Source organism: Calonectris borealis, chromosome 16 (genome assembly GCF_964195595.1).
Source record: "Calonectris borealis chromosome 16, bCalBor7.hap1.2, whole genome shotgun sequence".
In the NCBI taxonomy this organism is placed as follows: Eukaryota; Metazoa; Chordata; class Aves; order Procellariiformes; family Procellariidae; genus Calonectris; species Calonectris borealis.
In genome coordinates this window covers 11,382,778-11,403,669 of record NC_134327.1, presented here as the reverse complement: position 1 = coordinate 11,403,669, position 20,892 = coordinate 11,382,778, and the positions used below count along the sequence as shown (strand labels likewise).

The following is a 20,892-nucleotide window of genomic DNA, read 5'->3' as shown; positions in this document are numbered from 1 at the left end:
GTGCGTTTTCAGGGTGTCACCCCAAAGATGATGAAAAGGTTTCCAGGAATTTCTGAGCATCCTTTGCCCTGACCTCAGTGTCTGGCATTTCCAGAGGCTGCCCTTGCTGCCACTGTGCTTAACACCTCGGGAGATCGCGTTAATAACGTCCGTTTCTAAGGCAACAACCTTGCAATTTAGAAAAGACTGAGTTAAAAGCATGCATGTTTACAAACACATTTTACACATAAATATGTATTTATATACATATACATTTATATCAGACTTAACAAGTCACTTAGCAGTGGAGAGACAGAAAGCACCTGAGTGAGGGTGATGTATTGACAGTGACAACCGGTCTCCAGAGAGTTTGGCCAGAGACTTTGAGAGAAGTAGGAGCAAATTCATGAAGTGTTCCCCGACAGGTCGAACCCACAGGTAAAATGTGGGGAAAAGTTCAGATGAGGTGTCGGGTCCCGCAGGCAGGAGGGAGCAGTCTGATGTGGACAAGCCTGAGCAGCGATGCCCGTCAGCCTCCCGGGAGCCTCCGCCAGCCCTGCCGGGGTAACCTTCACCCTTTACCCCATGCGGGATGGTAAACTCTGGTGCTGTCCCTGCTCTACACCAGGAATCACAATCCTTAAAAGCCAATGTCCATCAGGAGAGCCTCACTGCCTGCTCTGGATCAACACTGTGCTGACCAACACTGGAGCAATACCCAACCTCTTAACCTTGGATAAACCAGGAGTAAATCTATGGAGATACCCTTGTATACGTGAGACTGAATCAAGCCTTTGATTTTCCACTGAACAAAAGTTTATCTGCAATTCTGGATCATTTAGTTCCAACTTTTCTCCTTCTCTCTCCACGTCCCCTCCACCCACGTGGGCTGTTTGTTTCCCAATGTGAAGTCTGGAGTAATTGCGGTGGGACTTAAACGCTGAGGAGCGCTGGTGATCGACCCTTGCTGGCCCTGTTCTCCTGCTCCGCCTGTCCTTTACGAAACGCTCCCCTCTCATCATTGACAACAGGCTCTGTGATATTTGATTTTATTACAGGATATAAATTTCTGTCTGCAGCCCTGGCTTCCAGCACGCGGAGGAGAGAGAGGGATTGCCTAGCAACCCGGAGAACAAAAATTTAAGAGAATCAATAAGTCTTAATGGAAAGCTAAACAGAGACTTTAAAACCAATCCCCCTCCCTCCTCCCAGCCCCTGCCCTCGGTAAGTTCATGATGATGTGCAGCACCCTGGCTGTCGCATAAAGAATTCAGTAAGTGCATATTCTGGAAAAGCCAGAGTGCAAATGAAAACCTAACCTAACCTGGGCTTAGGTAAAGCTCTGATCCTGTAAGCATTTACACCGACAAGCTTGAATATAGCATGGGTGTGGAGGATTAGGGCTAAGATACTGTGCTGGAGCTGGTTTTACTCAGTGGATGTTGGAAGTCAGTGCTCAGCTCCAGGTTAGTATAAGTGACTTGGAGGTTGAAGGTGGCGAGGGTCTGGATGCAGCAGCTCAACTTCTCCACAAAAGGCCCGCGTGTGGGATTACGCCTTTGGTTAGCGTGGGAATGAGTTTCCAGACATCATCAGCCTACATGTGTAAAACCAGCAAACCCCAGCACGATGCATAACGCTGCGTAGAATCAGCAAGGATCAGTCCGACATCAGTTTAAAACAGTCAAAAATCAACTTGGTTACAGTCGCTTGTCTGTAATGCAAAGGTCATTTAGGAAAATGTATTCCAGGCAAGGAGGGCATTGTAAATGTACCAGGCCATGATTCTGCCCGTATTTAAGGGTGTATGCTATTTTCTCCCACAAAGTGTTCCCTGGAACCTGCTCACATCCATGTACGTTTGCAGGACCAAGATGGTGATTTGTTGTGGAAGTTTTCCAGGAGCTACTGGCACCCTCCTGCAGACGCTCATGCACGCCCTGAACCTTGTGGGGAGCATGAACGGCGTGAGCTGAGCTTTGCAGGAGGGTGCTCTGCTTTGAAGCAGGGATGGACGGTTTGAATGGGGGACTTGCTTTGCAAAACCAAAAACGTTCCTGTAAGCAGAGCTGTATGAACAACAAATAGGCCATAGCAGCGTCACAGATGCCTGTGACCCACACTTGAGAGGAAGGTTTCAGCAGGGATTAGGGCAGCAGCCTACAAGGCACAGCTCTGAACCCCTCCTTGGCCAAAGGCTTCCCACATCACCCCCCTGAGTCATCCTCTAGCCCTGGAAAAACAAGGACGGGAGCCTTGCCCTGTAGGTGACATGACATGCACGAGTGGCCGCAGCCCTCAGCCCCAACAATATGGCCATGAGATGACACGGGAAGCCGTGACCCTGCCCCAGAGGTGTCTTCTCCCCTGATAATCCCTTGGCACTGTGGAAGGGTGTGGAAAGTGTGGGAAGACGCTTAAGGACAGTCCTGCCAAGATGCAGACATGGAAGGCGGTGGTGATGTGTGCTTGGAAGGACAGTGGTGAAGGAGTGTGGGTGGGTACCAGTTAAATGTTTACGAGTACCCCCAAAAGACGCTAACCTTAAAGAGGCGCCCCAAAAGCACTGCTCATGAACCCGCCAAGGTGCTCGAGTGGTGAGGCCCTGTCCGGCGAGGGCCGGGGTGATGCGAGCCGCAACCTCCTCGAGGCAAAGACCCCCGGCCCCCACCCTCCCCACTGCCACGCCAGCTCCCACCGCGTAGCATCCCCTCACTGGGCAGCGAGGCCAGGGCGCGGCACGGTACCGCAAATTAAACCGGGGAAGGGACCGCTCGGGGATGGGAGCGCCCTGGGGGTGGGGACACCTAGGGCGCTGGGGACACCCGGGGGGGATGGGATGCCCTGATGGTCGGGGACCCCCCACGGGGACGGGGCTCCCCGGCGACGAGCGGCCGCTGGAGGTCGCGGGCGAGCGGCGCAGGGAGCCGCCAGCCCCCCGGGCCCGGCAGAAGGCGGAACCGGCGCCGTGCCCGGGCGGCTCCGGCTCCAGCTCCGGCAGCGGCAGCAGCAGCGGCAGGGCGAGGAGGCGTCCAGGGCAGAAACCGCCCCGGCGCGTCCCCTCCCGCCGGCGGCGCGGCCCGCCGGAGGCGTTCACCTTGCGCGGGGCGAGCGGGGCCGCATGGAGCAGCCCGGGCGCGCCGCCCGCCTCGCCAGCGCCCCCCGCCCCGCGCCATGAAGCTCGCTTAGCCGCGGCGGAGCCGAGCGGAGCCCCGCACCGCCTGCCCGCCCGCCGCCCCCATGGCGAAGGAGAGGAGCAGGAAGGCGCTGGTGGAGCTGCTCCAGCGGCCGGGCAACGCGGCGTGCGCCGACTGCGCCGCCCCGGGTAAGGGCAGGGCGAGGCGGGGGGTGCGGGCGGCGGCCGCACCTGCCGGCACGGCACGGCACGGCACGGCACGGCACGGCACGGTGTGGGGGCTCTGCCCTCTCCGGGAACGGCGGGGGTTGCGCCCTGCCGAGGGGATGCCCGACCTCCCCCTCCCCCTCCCCAGCCCCGGGGGGATGCAGCGGGGATGCTCCGGGGCAGGGTGGAGGGATGGGGATGCGCTGCTGCGGTACCCGCGGACCAGCCCCGGCCGAGGTACCCCCCTCCCGGCCCGGCTCCTCGCCCGGCCGTGGCAGCGCTGATGTCATCCCCGGCAGGTCCCCGCGGTCTGCAGTGCAGCCCGGCTGTCGTTCACCCGGCAGCGAGCGGGCGGCTGGGGGCTCTGCCCGGGGAGGGGGGTGCCCTGTGCTGCCGGAGGCGGCTTGTCCTCCCTGTCCCCTCGCGAACAGGCTGGCTTTTGTGGCTGCTCCTGCCCTATCAGTGAGCAAACAGATGGGGAGAACCAGAGGCATTGCCGTGGGCATCCTGCCCACCAACCTTTGACCAGCGTGCCGTCGGTGGGTGCCTGCCTTGCGCGCTGCCTAACGCCGTGCAGAGGACGGGGCTGACATGTCCGTGGTCGTCTTTGTGCGCGGAGGGAAGAAAATCTGAGCTAGGGGCATCTTCCTCGCCCTTTGGCTGGTGAATTGTTGTGGTCGGTCTGTGAGCGTGGGAAAGCCTTTGCTCTTGCTGAGGAGGGTCTGTGTGGTGTGATGGGACCTGCCTTTGAGAAGAATCTTAGAAAATTGCATAGCAAGTAACTTTCATTTAAAAAAAAAAATCACCATATAGAAACACCTAAATTTGTATTAGCTTGGGCAGGATGGCTCTGAAGAGGTGTAGCGAAAGGATGTCCTCTTCAGCCTCTGTCATTCTATAGGTTAAAGAAAACCCAGCACTTCAACTGAACCTTATTTTTCCGGCTATTGATTTATTTAGGGTTTCAGGACCTATTGGATACCACCATCCAGCTCATACCATTTCCAACGGTTTTATGTCCCTAATCTACATCTCGGGACACTGCAGTTCACTTTCAGATGGGTTGTGTCCCCCAGTACCTGGCTGGAAAGGACAAAGAACTTTCTGCATAGTGTGAACTGCTTTGCAGCGCAGCGCTGCTCCGCCTGCTCCCACCCATCTGCTGGCTGTCGTTGCTGTGTAACTGTACCAACCCACCTTTTAGGTCCCTTGCTGAGCACAGCTTGGGCTCACCGAATAGGTGTCTTGTCTAAATTATTCCTTCCTGGAGAAGACTTTACAAGCCTGGGCCATTCAGATCAATGGGGTAATTCTCCCTTGCTCAGCGTGTAATATAAAGCCCCTCTGCAAAATGGGAAGTTTCTCAGCATCAGCAGGATGGAGATGAAGCTGTAGTTCAGTAAAATAGCTCATGTCAGGGAGAGAGGGTTGTTGTTAAAGGCTCCAAATGGGCTTGTAAAACAACAAAACAGTATTTTGCTTTTGGTGACATTTGCATGCAGAGATGTCTTAGTGAATCTGAAACACGGAGAGGAGAATTTGGGCCAGTGTCTTTTGTTGCACAAGATGTGCTATATTAACACCACTCAGCCTCCCTTCTGAACTGTCACAGCATTACTTCCCTGGGACTGGATCTCTGTTCATCAACCCAATTTCTTTAGTGATCACTTTGCTTCAGTTTCTTCGGCAAACGAGAGCTACTCATGGTGCTGTAATGTGCTCATCTGCCTGGGAGTGACAATAAACTTGAGATACCCTGGGCTCCTTAACATAAGTCAAGATATATAACTTGTGTCTGTAGATAATATATAAAATATTCAGGCTGAATTCTGTTACTCATCCTGGGCAGGTGTGACAGGCCAGGTCTTTCTGGGTATGAGATAATGTGGGATAGGTGTCCAGAGAGCCTCCAGAATGGGGTGCAAGTGTGTTCTTTGCTGAGAAATGGGATGCACAGAAAGAGAAAGGTGATAGCTGGATCTGGGTGGACAGCTAGACGCAGGAAAAGTACCAAAGCAGAGAAAATAAAGTGCAAATGAAAGAAGAGTGAGGGTGGGGAATGAAGAGACGATGAGGAAAGCAGGGCGTACTTGTGCTTTCCCACATGTGTGTATCGTCATACTGCTGATCTGGTACAGCTGGGGGTAAGCAAAAGGTCAAGATCCCTGATTTATTATTACTGCTTCTCAGGTGGGTGTGTTCTTTTCCCTGAAATCCCCAGTTAATACAGGATCCAGGATAAGAGGTAGCCATTTAGCTGAGGAATACTGATAACAAAGAATAGGATGGGTCAAAAATATAACAGGAGAAAAATCTCTATTAGTCACTTTAATTTGTGTATTTGGAAGCTCGCTGTGTTTTCTTTCGCTCTTAGAAATATTTGCTTCAGAAATCAGCCAGTCAGGGAAAGTTTTGGTTTTTCTTCTTCCCTGCTGTCAAAAAAGGTTGTTTTCTTTTGTTACTCTTTTGGCATTTGGGTGAGGCTCGGTAGCCATAGCCCTGGGTAACAGCTTGTCCCAGGTATTATATGCTCGTGTAACAAAAGCTTAGGTGCCTGATGTGAAAGAGCTCGCAGCTTGGCATCGTTGTGGCTAAGCTGTGACCATGCAAAAAATCAAATCCCAGGGTGGACAGGGGAGCATCGGGGGAGGCAGTGCTCTTCCTCTGGGCTGCGTAAGGAACTTCGCCCCTTGCAGGGTCGTCGCATCTCCTTGGGGAGATCTAGGCAAAACCTGCTGATTGCCTGGGTCTGGGCCAGAATTTGCCACTTAATCGTGATTGAGGATTATTTAAGTGGCCAAGTCCTACAAGCCAGGCTGCTATATTCAAGATGTGTGTTCCACTGGTTTGTGCACCTCCAGCTGGGTGGAACATGGCATTGAATGTGATGCTTAGGAAGGTCAGATCTGTGTCTTCCCAGGACCGGTGAGTATGTCTGGCAGAAAAATCTCTCATGTAAAAGCAGAGCCTCCAAAAAATCCTCCCAGATTTTCAGGGCATGTCTCAGGTAGGGAGAACAGGCTTATGGTGGCCCTGGCCACGACAGCTGGGAATGCAGAAAGGATGCTGAAGTGGAAACTGAAAATCAGAGCGAAAAAAAACCTGAGAGGCTACATTTTTCACTTGTAAGTTTTGTTGTTTTTTTTTTTAAAGCTTCTGGTTAGGTTTTTATTAATTGTATCTTTACAAAACCTTAATTTTCAATGAAAGGTTGTTTTGAATAAAAAACGTTTCAGTTGCAAAAGTGTCATCTGTCTGTAACGAATAATGAGATTGCATTTGCAACACCTTTGAGACTGCATTGTGGGGTAGGAGCCACTGTCATAAAGTCGTGATCTGGGGCATCAGGTCCCCGGTCATTACACACTTCTGTGCTGGAGCCAGGGTCCTAGGTTTGCAGTGTGTTTGTTTTGGTGGGTTAAAGATGTGTTTTCACAGCGAAGACAGCACGGTAAATGCAGTCTTAAATGCAAGCTGAGCAATCTCGCCGAATTGCTGGTGTGTAATGGCTCTCAATGTATTAGAATAATCTTTTTTTCTTCAAGACTAATGTGGCAGTTCAGCCTTTTTTTTTTTTTTCCCCCCTAAATGATTCTTTGTCTCAGGCAATCTTTCCTCACATCATGAGACGGATGGTTATCTCAGGGCATAACAAGACCTCGAGTATTTCTCTCTTTACTCCATTTTTCTATGACTTAGGCTTGTGCTTCCATGGAGCGAGAATCATTTTACATTGTAGGAGGAGAGTAAGGCTCTGAAGACAGACGTGGAAATCCCATCAAAGTGATCCTGCGGTTTAAACCCTCCAGCGGCAGTTTATGTGGCTTGTTTTTATTGTTTTCCTCTTTCTTATTTGGGATGGATTACTGGGACACATTGGGTAACATCGGCCTCTGTGCCCCAGGCTCAGAGGTGATGCGGGATGGAGGAGGAGCAGAAGGTGCGCGATGGAGGGGAGTCTGGTATCGGAGCTTTGTGCTGCAAAGCCGAGCAGATTTGGTATTTTGGTGTAACAGTATATATAAAAGCCTGAGGGTGGGTGGCGTGCGGCTGAGGTGGTTGTAAACACCTTTCCTGCAGGCCCAGCATCTTCTTATTTCTAAAGCAGGTGAAGCTTTTCCATTCCCTTGATTTCATGAAGTGAGGGTGGTGATTAGAGGGGAACACCCGAGTGCTGGGGATTGCTTGATTTGCTCAGGATTAAGGAGGGCACTGAAAGGATTTCATCTCAACCCTCTCCTTCCCCTGTGCAACCGCTGGTCCTAAAAACACAGATTGGGAAGACGACTGAGTCACCGGGTCCTGCCTCGTGCTGTCATCCGCAGCGACATCTCCCCATCCCCTCCGTGGAGCGACGGGGCTCTGCCTCGCAGCTAGCTCTCTCTCTTGCCCCCACTACCTCCTACTGGAAAGCTGTTCCAGAGCTTCGCCGCTCTAATGGCGTGAAACGGGCTTTTCATTTTCATGCTAAAAGTGGAAACTTGTTCCCGCACCTCCATTGTCCTCTCACTTAAATATTGTTGTTTTTTTTTTTCCCCGGGAATTTGCCAGCCCTTCTCTCTGGGCATAAGCAGAGTGGAGGGGTAAGAAGGGGGGGAAAAAAAAAAAAATCCCATAGCAGTTGTGTTTAACTGGATGCCACTTTCTGCAGGGAAAAGGACTTTTTGAAACAAGGGAGGTTTAATGCGACGGTGTTTTCTGTCCGGTCCTGGTGCCTGGGTTGCAGCACAGCCGTGGGCTGCAGGCAGCAAGCAGCGGGGGCTGCTGAGACCTGCCAGCTGAATAAAAAGACCTTGGCAAGTTTAGTGCCTTCACTGAAAAATTTTCCTACTTAGAGAGGAGTGTTGGTGGGAGGCTGTTTGGCGTCAGTTTTAATGTCTTTTATTGTTAATTTTAAAATGCATGACCAGGGTCTGTTTATTAACCTCTTAATCTTTCCCCAAAGTAAATAGCAACGGAACTCCAGTGCTGCACACGAGGTTCTCCTTGGCTGGGGCATTTAGGAACTCAGCAGCAGCTGAGCAGCAAGCAGAAAAGGCTTTTTGCTTGTGTTGATTGCACTAAAATCCCCATGATTGCAGCCCGTCTCCTAGGGCGGGAGTTACCTGTCTAGTACAGGCTAAAAAAGGTTTTGCCTACCTGGAGAGGTCCTCCTCCCGCCTCTGATGAGTCTTTATCACCTCAAACAGGGGAGAGAGATCAGAAAAATCTGTTGAATCTCCATCCCAACAAAACACTGGCTCCCACCCAGCTGGTGTAGGGGGGATGCAGCCAGGCAGCTAATTAAGGGTCAGGCCATCGTTTGTGTGCTGGAGGATGTGTTAACGGGGTATTGCTGTGCATTGGCCACGTCCTCGCAGATATTTGTTGTGGTCAGCAATATACTGCGCTGTATATAGCGGTAACTGTGGTTTAGGGCAAAAGGTAGAGCGGGGGCTTCCCAGTAAGTTTTGGGACTCTTGAGTTCTTGCTCTTGTCTCGTGGCTACTTTGAGCCTGCTATTGCTCTGCTTCACATGGTTTTACTTGGGCTGATGGCACTAGGGGTTTTCAAACTGGAACCCTATGTTTATATTCTGGATACAGGAAATATTGATTATTTATTTAAAAAAAAAAATTCACTGCCGTCCCACTTCCAATCTTCTCTACTCTCCTTTTGGTTTGTATAAATTGTCCGATGTCTTATGTTGGTTCTTCTTGTTTATTATTTTTCTGGGTCCAGCCTTCGTTTTTCCCTCCATGGGCTATTCTTATGGTCAGTAACGCTGGGTTTAAGCTGCAGAGGTCATTGTTCTTTGTGCTGGGTTTTCTTGGGGCTTGTGGTGGCAAAAGGGGCTGTGTGGGGAAGTTAATTTCTGAATTTAGCTGTGTTGCCCAAGTGTTTTAGTTTTGCTTTGGATGCTTCTTTAATCTCTGGCTGTGCCTTCCCTTTCATATGAACAAGATGGGACAATACTACCCCAATGCCCTTCTCCTGAGTTTAGTTTAGCTTTGTTTATTTACCTTTTAAAATGAAGTTGCAATCAAGTTTTTATTTTGAAAGTCATTATAATCTGTTTATAAGTGACCAGAAATCTCTACCACATTGGGCAGTGAAAGCCTTCTAGTGCTGGCATCGGTTGTTCTGGAGCAATGATGATGCAGAATAAGAGACTTTCTGTACATACAACAGCGTATTTGGTTTAATATTCCCCTTGCTCCTTGTTAGTCTTTATTCCTTTTGGCTTGAAATAATGGAATAAAGTAATTTGTGTGGAACTTACGCATGCTGGAGAGTTTTCATTAGGCTTCACTGCTGTTTGCTTAAAACTCTCGAGGCTTAGAAAAAAAATCATCCTTTTTGGGCAGTACCCAAAAGGTCCAGATTATGATATATTGCCATTTCGGTGCACTCTTTTGGGCCCTGCCCGGATAAAATGGCTTAAATGAAATTACTGAACTCTCCCGTAATGTCCAGCATGGAGAATGTGTTCCAGCTGTTCAGGTGTCTAGCAGCAAGGTGGACTTCCCTAGCTATGGAGACCTCAGCTTGCCAGCCGCACAGCCTGGGGACACTGGTTCACTAAACTAATGGTGCTGCCCCAAAACTCACTTGTCTCGTATGAAGATGCTTATGTGAATTTATTCTTGTGCTTGATAAGATGTTGTCTTATCTTGAAGCAACGGCGCAGTCATTTGAAGGGTTGGAGTCTGTGATTACGTGGAGGTCGGAGATTGCTGGCATTATCTGCCATGTTCCCGAGCGGAGAATTTTTCACATTGTTTGTGCTGGAGAGCAGAAATGAAGAGAGAGGGACTGTGATGTGCTTGGGGAGCACCGTAGCCACCGACAGCCCCAAACCTTACAAAAGGACTTTGGAAAAGCATCCCTGCAGAAGTGGGTGCTCGCCCCGGCCGGCAGCCGTCTGCCTGGGGATCTGTCACCGGTTCCTGCAGAAGATGTGTGGGCGTAGCGGTCTCAGAGCTAGGTTTCTTCGAAAACGTCACAAGTGCAGGCAGTGGGTGAGAAGGGGAAGCGGCGTTGGCAGAGCCCTCCAGAAGATGGAGTCAGGGAATCCTCCACCCTCCTCCTTCCTGTCCGGTGACGCGGGGGGGTCACAGCGTTGTGCCAGCCTGGGGGCTCGCGTGGGTCCGTAACCCTCAGACGATGCTTAGAAATTCCTTTTGGCTTTCAAGTGAAGTCTGGGAAAGTCCCGGGCTGGCTTCCTTTCTCAGTCGGATGTCTTCAGGCAGGAGATCAAGAGCCATGAGACATCTCTAATAAATTACTGTAACGGTGACATTTCAGAGTGCCTTCCCCTGGTAGATCAGTTGGTTCTGGGGGATTTCGCTACTTGGCAATTTTTTGGATGGCGCTAACTCGGCGCCTGAGGCCTTTGAACTTTCCTCCTGCCTGCTGTTCCCTTTGGCACTAAAAACAATTGCCAAATTTGTGTATTCTGGGCTGTGGCTGTCACAGGAAAGCAGCACACAACCAGCTGAGCATCTACAACTCTTGCATCCACCCTTGCCGCATGATTTTGAATTTAAGAGAGATGTATTTTTAAAACCAGAAGAGCAATGAAGAGGAAGTTGCTATTAATATACGGCAGCAATGCGAACTGCTGGCATCGGGTCTGGTGAGTCAAGTGAAATGTGGAGCTCTGTCGTGGGGCTCCTCGAAGTTTGCTGTGTGGGATGCTGTTGGTGTTGGATGGACATGGAGCTTGGGTCTAGCAAGAGAGGAAACACCGAAAGGAAGGTGACCAGGAGGAGATAGCTAGCAGATGTGGTTTTATTGAATGAGCTGAGAGCATCCCTTCCAAGGCTTGGGTCACCACTGACCCTGTCATCTCTGTCTACTTCTCTGAAGTACTGTTATCTTCTGGAAACCATGCATGTGTGACCCTGTATATATGATTCTATGATATACAGTCCAACTTTTGCTTTCTTAATTAGAAGTGGCTTGACATAGTGTGGAGCAGGGGGGAAGCATGTTTAAGAGTCTGGTCTGAAGAGAATACTGTTGGTGTGAGGAGAATGCTGTAAAGCCCCAGTTGTGATTGAAACCCGTTGCTTGAGGTGCTGTTTACCCACGTCAAGAAGAGATGGCTTGGGTATGAGTTGGCTCAGCGTCCACTGGAGCTGGAGTCTCCTCTGTCTGAGCCTGAGGATCTTCTTGCAGGATGTTCCTCCACCCAAATGTGTCCTCATCCCTGGCTGGAGGAAGGTTTGATGTCTCCTGGTCCTGTTGCACACAGCAGTGCAGGCAGCGGAGGGGTTACTTCTTTGAGAGGACTTTGGAAACCTGAGTCTAGGAAGTTGCAGACAATATGAAGAAATCCACCTGCGTGCCCAAGATAAATCTGTTAACATAAAAGCGTTGGGGCTCCTGATAAAGCCTGTGGAGGCCAACGCAGACTTTGACACCCATTTCCCCGAGTCGGGCACTTTGATCAGGTCTCTTTACACTGGGAAGGCTTGAAGCACGGTTATCGTGGAGCGGCTGCGCTGAGCACAGGGAGCCGGTGGCCACGTTAGCTCCCGACTCCAAACTTCGCTGCCATGGCTTCCTCTTCCTCCCCACTGCCAATGCTCTGTGGCCACCCCGTCCTCTGGACCCTCTCGCCCTTCCTCGTGCCTGATCCTCTGCATGGATATTTTTCAACAAGAGACCCTGATGCTTTCACCTTGCCTGGCTCGCATCGTTTGGTCCCATGGTCCTGGGCTACCACGGGGCAGCAGTGCTGCACCTTGGACTATTTTTGTGGTTTGGCAAGTTTGGCAAGTCCCAGACATTGATTACAGCCACGTGTTTGGAGATGGAAGAGGACAACACGAGAAGTTAAAGCATGGAAACGTGCATGAGCGTGGAAAACTCTTGATTCTTGTTGCCAACCTATAACCCGATAACTGGCAGCAATCTTTGCGATCGGAATAAGTGGGGGTGCCTGACCTCGGGTGTGGTGTGAACCGAGCCACCCGGTCCTGGTGGGAGGAGCGGGGCAAGGGTGCGGGGGTCGGGGCCGGTGGGGCAGAGCACCCCATGTCCTCGCTGGCATGGCTGGACGTGGGCAGCGCTTGGTTGCTGCTGTGGTGCGCTTAGACCGACTTGACTGGTTTTATATTTGCCTGAGCTGTAGTCATCGGGCTCTCGCATGAGGACGGGAGACCACGTGAAACAGGAAAAAAACACCTTTATTTGTGGCTGCTGGTCCCAGCCCTGTGCCAAGGGAGCTGCGGCTGATGGGACTTGTAACAGCTTGGGAATTTGCTCCCGGCTCTGGGTGGGCACCCAGCCGCATCCGATGAGGCTGCTCATTTAGCTCTTGGGTTTATATCTGTACACAGCCACCTCTGGGGAATGGAATTTGTCTTCCCTAGGGTGTGCTGGGGGAGGTTGGTGGCCGTCCCCGTGGGCAGGGGGTGACAGGAGACCTCCGTACCCCGTGCAGAGGGGCTGCGTTGCCCCGCGCCAGCCTGCTCCCGCTGCACTGACATAGCCAGACATTAAATATGTATATGGAGGGGAAAGCACGTTCCCTTGCTTTTTATAAATAATTGCTGCGCTGTGAGGAGCGAGTGTTTAGTGTAATTACTGTGGGGGAATAAACAAATTACGACAGTTTGCAAGAAGGGAAGACCTGCCCTTACCCCTTGACAGCCCGATGCGGTGGGGCGGCCGGGGGCTCCCACCGGTGCGGGTTTGGGGGAGGATGGGCTGAGGGGACCTCTGTCGGGGGGAGGTGGGGGGTTTAGTGGCTGACTTGGTGACTTGCAAGGAAGCTCTTTCTGCTGGGGCGCAGCTGGAATAGCAGGCGCTGACATTTGCTAGTCGGAGTTCAAACAAAGATCCCTGTATCGGCTTTATTGGCGAGGCAGCGCCAGGGACACTGGTGGATGTGTCCTGTCCCCGGCCCCTGCCCTCCTCCGGTTCCTCTGTCTCCCCGTGCTTCGGGCAATGCCTCTCCCGAGGAGGAATTTGGAGGCGAAGGACTTGTGCTGAAAGTGCTTTGTGTGAGACGTCAGCGGGGCTGTAAACAGCGCGTGGTTTTGTGCAGAGAAAGTACAGAGCTGCCACTGGCAGCGTTTTTCCATTAAGGCAAGGGCTGGAAACCTCCTGGCACGGAGGGCTGTGCTGCTGGGCAGCCGTAGCTGTGGGAGGAAAGTCTCTCTGTGGAGCACTCCCACAGTAAAAAGAAAAAAAAAAAAGAAAAAACAATAAAATAAAATAAAAAATAGCAAGGCAAGGGAGCAGCATAGCAATTTCCCTGAGCTGTTTGTTTTAATTGTGCAATTTCTGTTCTGTGCGGCACTCGTTGGGTGGGATTTGCTGATGAAAGGTGGACATTCACCTCTTCTCTTGGGGTGAGCATGGAGTGAGTTAGTGAGTTGTGGAGGTCTCGGGCATATGCAGTTGTCTCTATATTGGGTTTTTGTGAATAATAGCTGCACTTGAGATTGCAAATCTGTTCATTGTTAGTGTAATTTGTATTACTATCAATATAAACTAGCACATATCTCTATTTTGCTTGTATATTTATTTGATGCCTTTAAAATCAGGGAACTCTGACCTGGTGGCTCCGAACTCCCCTGCGATGCCCTGTCCTGCCCCATCTCTCCTTCCTCGGGCGCTGAATCCGATAGACCAGTCAAGTGCAATTCTCTCTCTCTCCTTCTTGCTTTCAGACCCGGACTGGGCATCCCACAGCCTAGGGATCTTCATCTGCTTGAATTGTTCAGGAATCCATCGCAATATTCCCCAGGTCAGCAAAGTGAAGTCGGTCCGTCTGGATGACTGGGATGATGCTCAAGTGGAGGTACGTGCATCTGAGATTTGAAGTGCCAGTCAATTTGGGTCACTGGATTTACCAGCAAAGCTGTAAAACAGAGTCCGTTCTAAAGATGCCACAACAACCGTGATCTCAGAAAGCATGTCTAGATAATTCCTGAATGTGGGAATGAGGTCCATGATGCTGATGGAAAAATGGAATAGCCATTTCATGAAGAAGTTGTGAGGGTTTCCCCCACACCTATAAAAATATCAATTAAATAGAGCGTGTAGAAATGACTAATTTTAAATGAATTGCCTTCTGTTTCTCACGTTATCTCTAGCCTAGACTAGACGGTAGGCTAGACCTCCAGTCTACCACCCCTGCCCAGCTTGGCTGTTTCTGGCTTTGTTCCACTTAGCGTTGAAGACTCTTAAATTCACATCTTGAAGAACTGAACCCGCACATATAAATTCACCCACAGTATAAATTCTCTCTATTTATGCGACACAGCTGCTTAGGTTTGGGTGATGTTGCTAAAGGCAAGCCGACCCAGGAAACCTATATGCTTTGACTATTGGTGTCTTTAAAGGCATGAAGAACACTACCATTTGATCTTTATCTTGTGTGTTGTAGATTTGAGGTTTTTCTGAAAGCCACAGCTTATGGAGTCATGTGTTTTATGAGGAAAATAAGCCTTTGTGTTGCATGGATTTTCCCTTCCCTGATTTTTTTTTTTTTGAGAATAGATTGAATATGTAAACTCCAGAAGCTCAAAAACTTGAAAATAATGAAGAAAAAAAAAATCTTAGGGGCAAAAAAAAAAAAAAGCTTAGCTGCTTGTTATGCTTGTATGCTTGGTGTTTGATACAAGACAAAACATATTTAGCATCGCTGCCTGGAAAAGGATGGGGTTTTTACACTTATAAAGTGATTTTCATTAAATAAAATTTATGAACAGGGAAATATGTGGTTTTGTTTGCAGTGTTCTCAACTAGCCATTTTTATAAGAGATCGGAAGGAAAGGGGGGCTGTCAGGGCAGATAGATAGAATTTAAAAAATTATTTATTTATTTTTTCATTTGTTTTGAATACTTCAAACTCCTTTCTGAGGCTGCTGGCATGGCTTTGCAAAAACAAAATTATCCTTTCGGAACAAGTGATATGATCCAAAGCAAAGGGTGTATTGTCGGAGACTATTACCTTGCTGGAGCCCTAACACATTAACTTACAGTTAGTGTCGGGTTTTGCCCTCTGGTTGCCTAATTTCTGTGCTGGATTCCCTGGGAGCCTTCCCATGCCTGTGAGTGGGAAATGCCACCGTGTGCTGCCTTCTGCTCCCGTGGGGACCAGTGGGGATCGTGCACGTGTGACTGGGACACAGACCTGTCCCCAGCGTCGTATTAAGCTGGGGGGAGCCCTGGCAATAATAATCAATATTAATTTCTGAGCCCTGTTTGCAGGCACAGCCTTTACAGCATCCCTTCTGTGCACAGTACTGGGGAAATCTCAGTACGTGAACAGAGGCCCCATCCCAATCATTTTATTGCTCTCTGGAAATGAAAGAGGACAAGGGAAAATACCGTTAACATTTTTTAATTATTTCTGTTTTTTCTCTTCTTTTCACAGTTTATGGCCTCAAATGGAAACAATGTAGCAAAAGCAAAATATGAGTCTAAAATGCCACCGTTTTATTACAAGCCAACGTTTCTTGACTGTCAGTAAGTAAATACCTTTGCTGGTAAACACCATTTATTTGTTTGTGCAGCTGCAGCCTCTGTAATATTTTAGTTTCAGCATGATACTTTTTTTTTTTTTTTGCCGCAAAGGAGGTTTCATTTACAAAAGGCTCTGAAAATCTTTGTTCTTCTCCACGCATATGGTAGAGTTTATACTACGTGTGGGATCTTATTTAATAAGTACAGTTGAGATGATGCAGGGAAGTCAATAGCTTGTTCCCTAGACTCTTCCAAGTTTCTAAAGCTACAAAAATGCCAATTTCTGCGCATTGATTTCCTCTGCTTTTTCAGAGAGTCCTTCTGCATCAAAGCAGAACTTGCCTATCTGCTCTATGAGGTGCTAGGTTACTCGTAATACAAAAATACTGGGTTTTGGTAATACAAAAATACTGGTGGATTTTCTTTTTCTGCCTAAGTGACAAGTAATATCCTCTGTGGAGATGAGTGAAAAGATACTGTCTCCCATCCAGCATAGAGTAAACCTTCCTAATAAGCTGGGGCAGACTTTGTAGCCCAGGAGGGCTGAGCAGCCAGAACGTGCGGTACCATCCAGGGAGCAAGACGAACTGAAATTCGTTTTTAGGGTCCAGAGTACCCAGCGGGTTTTGTGTCTTTGTAAAACCAGCCTTCACAGAGGGTCTGAAGGGCGTAATTTCCAGAGCCAGTACTTTAATATTAGCAAACTGGTGAGTACTGGTCCCCGAGATCCCTCCTGGCATCGCTGCTTTGACGGGGTGTCAGTAGTTGAAGGGGGCGGCGGTGGAGTGAGAACCGCGCGAGGCTCTGAGCAGCCGAATGATGCGTTCAAGCACTGTAAGAGGTGCCCAAAACAGAAGTACTGGAAGGGTTCGTGGGGCTCCCTGCGTGAGATACTAGCCTGTGAGTAGGAGGGCTCTGCTGTGTTCCCCAAATCTGAAATAATTCTGAAGGTGGGCCAAAGGGTTCATGAATACCTATGCTGGTCCTCGAGGTGACTTTATCTATATTTTTAATCTTCTTGTAATAGCTGTTAGGAAGAGTTACTGTCTTCCTACATCATGCAAAAAGCCTTTTATAGTAAAGACAAAAGACCTGTGAAATATCTTGGTGATGCATCTGTTACCCACTATTTGACGATGCTCAAATGCTAGATCTGGGAAGGCCCAGGTGTGAGCAGCACTGCCTGGCCTGACAATAAAAAAACCCCATTCATTTATGTGGTGTTCCCAGACCTTGGTTTTGATCTAAAATGGCTTCTGGCAGCAGCTTCCTACAAGTACAGAAATGATTTGAGGACTGGCAAAGCCAGCGTGTGTTGCGGAGGGGCACACTCCGTGCCTTGTGATTATCTTGCTAGGATTATTTTTCTCAAGGAAAAAATGCCCCAGCCTCTTACCTTTCCTGTTGCTGGAACACCTCTGCCTTTGCGGGAGGGAGCCCAAGGAGAAGCCGCCGGGAAGGCGCTCCCAGCCGGAGCGATCCCGCAGGTCCAGGGGAGGAGATGGTGCAAATTCAGCTGAACGTGGCACTGCCGTTGTTTATTTTTTTTTCTTCGTTTCAGAAAAACAGCTTCAGCAAGGTGACTGTTTGTTTTTAACCCTGTCTCTCCCAAGGCAGAGAGAGAGAAAAACCTTTATATGTTTGACCGTGTTGGGAGTTTAGGACCTTTCAGGTTCTCCTCCTACCTCGAACTGGCCTTCAAGCATCACCCCTGGGTCCTGCCTTAGGGAAGGTGGGGAGGATGCTTCACGTGGGGTTTCCTGGGGACTCAGCAGTGCTTGTCTGGATGAGGATCTGAAAAGTCAGGGCTATGATTTAGTAAGGACTCATGGAAAAATGATGTCTCAAACCTGGAGGAGGTGGAGGGGACTTGCCTTGTGACAGTCAAGGACAAAACCTGCCTGCTCCTGCCTGTCCCCACCCAGACAACAGGATTGCTGTTCACCTAACACAGGCGAGGCTTCTTACTTCCCTGCAGGCTCTGGTGTGACATTGACCCATCCATCTCCATGCACAAAATCCTGCCTCTTTCTCCCCTGACCAGCAGAGCTGGCAGCCCAAGGACAGATGCATCCTCTTACTGAAGGATTTGATGGCCAGAGTTTTATGATGCATGTCCCAACATCCCCGTGGGGTCTGCAGTGCCCCTTGCAGATGGCTCTAGCATCCTTCTCATCCCGGTGCATCAACTGCTTCTTGCATCTTGCTGTGTAAGTAGGTCGCACTTCCTCAGATGGTAAATCTACAAAAGGAAGACCACCGATAATTTCTCTCTTGCTTCTCCACAGAGTTGGGTTGAAACAAAAAGTCTTTTGGCAGAGCGTTATTCATGCCGATTTCCTTTGCCTTCTCCTTAGCGTCTCTTTAACACAAGGAAGAAGAAGGGCACCCCAAGCTCTCCGTGCTACCCAGGTGGCAGGAGAAGTTGCTGGCTCTGCCAGCAGCCGGGAGGTGGATGCCGTCCTCGGTGAGCAGACGGCTCTCGTGAGCTGTCGTGGTCCTGAGGGGATCCAGTACCACATTTGTATTGCCGAGCTCCAAAATCCCAGTCGCTGGTTTTGAGACTTGCATGTATGTGATGTTAAGGATGGAGAAGCAAGATTTTTCACCTAGTTGTCATTGGTAGGAGAAACACAATTCTAGGGGATTTTAATTTTTCTTTACTCTTAAGTCTCATTAAATTCAATTAGATGTTGCACTCCAGCCTTAGCTGTTGTTTTGTCCTTACAGGGCAGGGGTCTATTTGATATTCAAGTGGTTCAGGAGCAGAGTCCTGGTTCTTTTCCAGATCCCATCCCTGCCCGAGGGGGTGCAGAGCTCGTGCTGGGGAGCCCGGCTGGAAGTGGGGCAGGTCCTGAGATCTGGGTGCAAATCCCACCCAACTCTCTTTGCACAGGTCAGGCTGAGAGATAGCAAAAGCTCGCCCTGCGGCTCAGACAGCTTAGAGACCACAAGCATTTTCATTCCTTCTGCTGTCGGGCTGGCAGAAATGTCTGTGGCTGGTTCTGCGCTCGGTTGGTTTGGCTTCCTTTGATAACGCAGCTCAGGCTTTGCCGCTACGATATTTTTTCTTCCTCCATCCTGCGGTGCAGTTGCACTCCGGGGAGCTTTCCCGAGCGGTGGCGGAGCTCCAGCCGCAGCCCTGTCAAAGCTGTCTGCCAGCGCAGAGGGACCGTGCTGGCGCTGGGCCGGCGGCGCTGGGGCGGCCGCTCTTCCCGATGCCCAACGGAGAGGCACGTTGCCGGGCTTATAACCTGTGAGAAACAGGAGCAGGAGGGTTCAGGGTTTTTTTTTGTTGTTTTTGTTTCTTTTTGGTTATTTATTTGTTTCTTTCTTGATTGGGAGGGTGAGGCAAGGCCAGTCTTCCTGCAAGCGGCTGGAAGACCAATTTCTGCCCCCTTTGTGCTCCCAACTTGTGCCTATTTTGCGCTGGGACAATTTTCAGCCTGGATGCCCTGATTTCTGAACTGAGCCTGGAGCTCATGTAGGTGTTCTCCGGACTGGTGCTGCTGGGTCTCTGCAATAGCAGGAGGGCGCATTGGGATGCATGCGACCTCCTCAGTAAGAGATCTCCTCCCGAGACTGCTGCAGTGTAAGCAGCTCTGGGTACGCTGCATGTTGGGAGTGTTTTGATGGTGTGCCAGGGTGTATTTTTCTTTTTCTAGTTAGAAGCTCTCCGTGCCTCTCAACAGCTACATGCTAAACAAGAGCAGGGGAGTGCTGCTTTTTAAAGGGGTATATATTTAGCTTTCTCCCCGCCTCGCTGCAGTCCAGTCACTGCAATAGCATGAGTTGTTCTCAGCTGGCAGCCCTGGGTAGCATCGCGATGGATGACACCTCCATCCAGCGCTGGCACCGTGCCGTTGTGTGCCAGCCCACGTTCTGCAGCATCGAGAGCATTTGATGCTTGTAACTACGACAGCCCGTGCTGGCTGGCTGGGCAGGCTTTGTGGGAGCTGCCCTCGCACTCGGCGCGGCAGGATGCTAACGTACGAGCCGTAATAAGGACAGGCTGTTTGTTCATTTGAAGCTTCTTCATTTTATAATTCTGCTTCTGGAATCCCTCTATTTTGGTTGCTTGAAGAATTGCAAAGTTCAGAGCAAGAGGGAAGAAGTGCTGCGGCACCAGCTTGTTCTTTTTTCTTCTTGCCTACGATGTTGTGTTTGACTCCTTGGGAAATACGTGGTGTTTGCCTGCTGCATCTGGCTCCTGCATCCTCCAGAAACCCCGTTGTGGCTTTCTGGCTCTGTCAGACACTTGGCAAAGGTTAGAGAAGTTGGAGGGGTGCTCTGGAATTGCCCAGGGAAAATTCACCAGCTGTGCATAGGCAAAAAAACCCACCCAACCAAAAAAAAAAACAAAATCCCCTTCTGTTCTCTCCTCTCATCTGTCTGCCAGCAACTTGGCCCATGCGTCAGGAGCAGCGAGCAGAGCAGCCAACTTCTGTACCACTGGGGAGTCCCTGAGGCTGAAATGAATCCCAGACTCTGGGATGTTCCTACACCACCGCAGCGTTGGCCCAAAGTGCTGTGGGTGAGGAACTTAAACCGCAAAAACCCTCTTTGGATGGTCACGAGGGTCACGGCCCAGCTTTGTACACCACGGCCGCAAACTGAGAGCTGTAAAACAGCCTTTTCTGGGGCAGATACACTGCAAGCACGTGCTTGAGTTTTGAGTCACCAGTGAGCTACAAGCGTAGCATCGCTTTTGAGTAAAAGCAAAGGAAAAAGGCTTTGTTCAGCTGTATGCTTGGCTGAAAATTGATAGAAGGAGATGGAGACAAGGTCTTACTGGGCTTTTGCACTACTGGAAGTACATCCGTGTCCCTGCCCAATACTTACCGTCATTTTCTGTTGCCTTTTTGCTTGGTTTGGGAACACAGAGTGTCGTTCTGCGGAACTGCATATGAGCTGCAGAGCATTGCTCCGCTCCTCTCTCCGTGCTTGGATAAGTGGGAGCTACATCTGCTCCTTGTGCAGAACACTTAAATATACTGACTGCCAGTACATTTGAGTACCTGGGTAGGAAAAATGGGGCAGAATGAAATGGCAGGAGTTGTACTGGGTGGTTGTCTTATCTGGAATGAAATGAGACATCAGTC

General features: G+C 50.0%; 1 protein-coding gene across 2 annotated transcripts in view; it reads left to right on the top strand.

The window, feature by feature from the left end:
• Positions 1 to 20,892, top strand: part of ADAP1 (ArfGAP with dual PH domains 1) — a 76,332-nt gene that overhangs the window by 10,592 nt on the left and 44,848 nt on the right. The window contains exons 1-3 of one of the 2 annotated variants that reach the window (XM_075165250.1): positions 2,956 to 3,304; positions 13,990 to 14,120; positions 15,702 to 15,793. In XM_075165250.1, the coding sequence (XP_075021351.1) occupies positions 3,220 to 3,304; positions 13,990 to 14,120; positions 15,702 to 15,793 (308 nt within the window). In that variant the 5' untranslated portion in view covers positions 2,956 to 3,219. Of the gene's footprint in view, positions 1 to 2,955; positions 3,305 to 13,989; positions 14,121 to 15,701; positions 15,794 to 20,892 lie in introns of those variants that run through there. The other variant, XM_075165249.1, reaches the window with a different exon arrangement.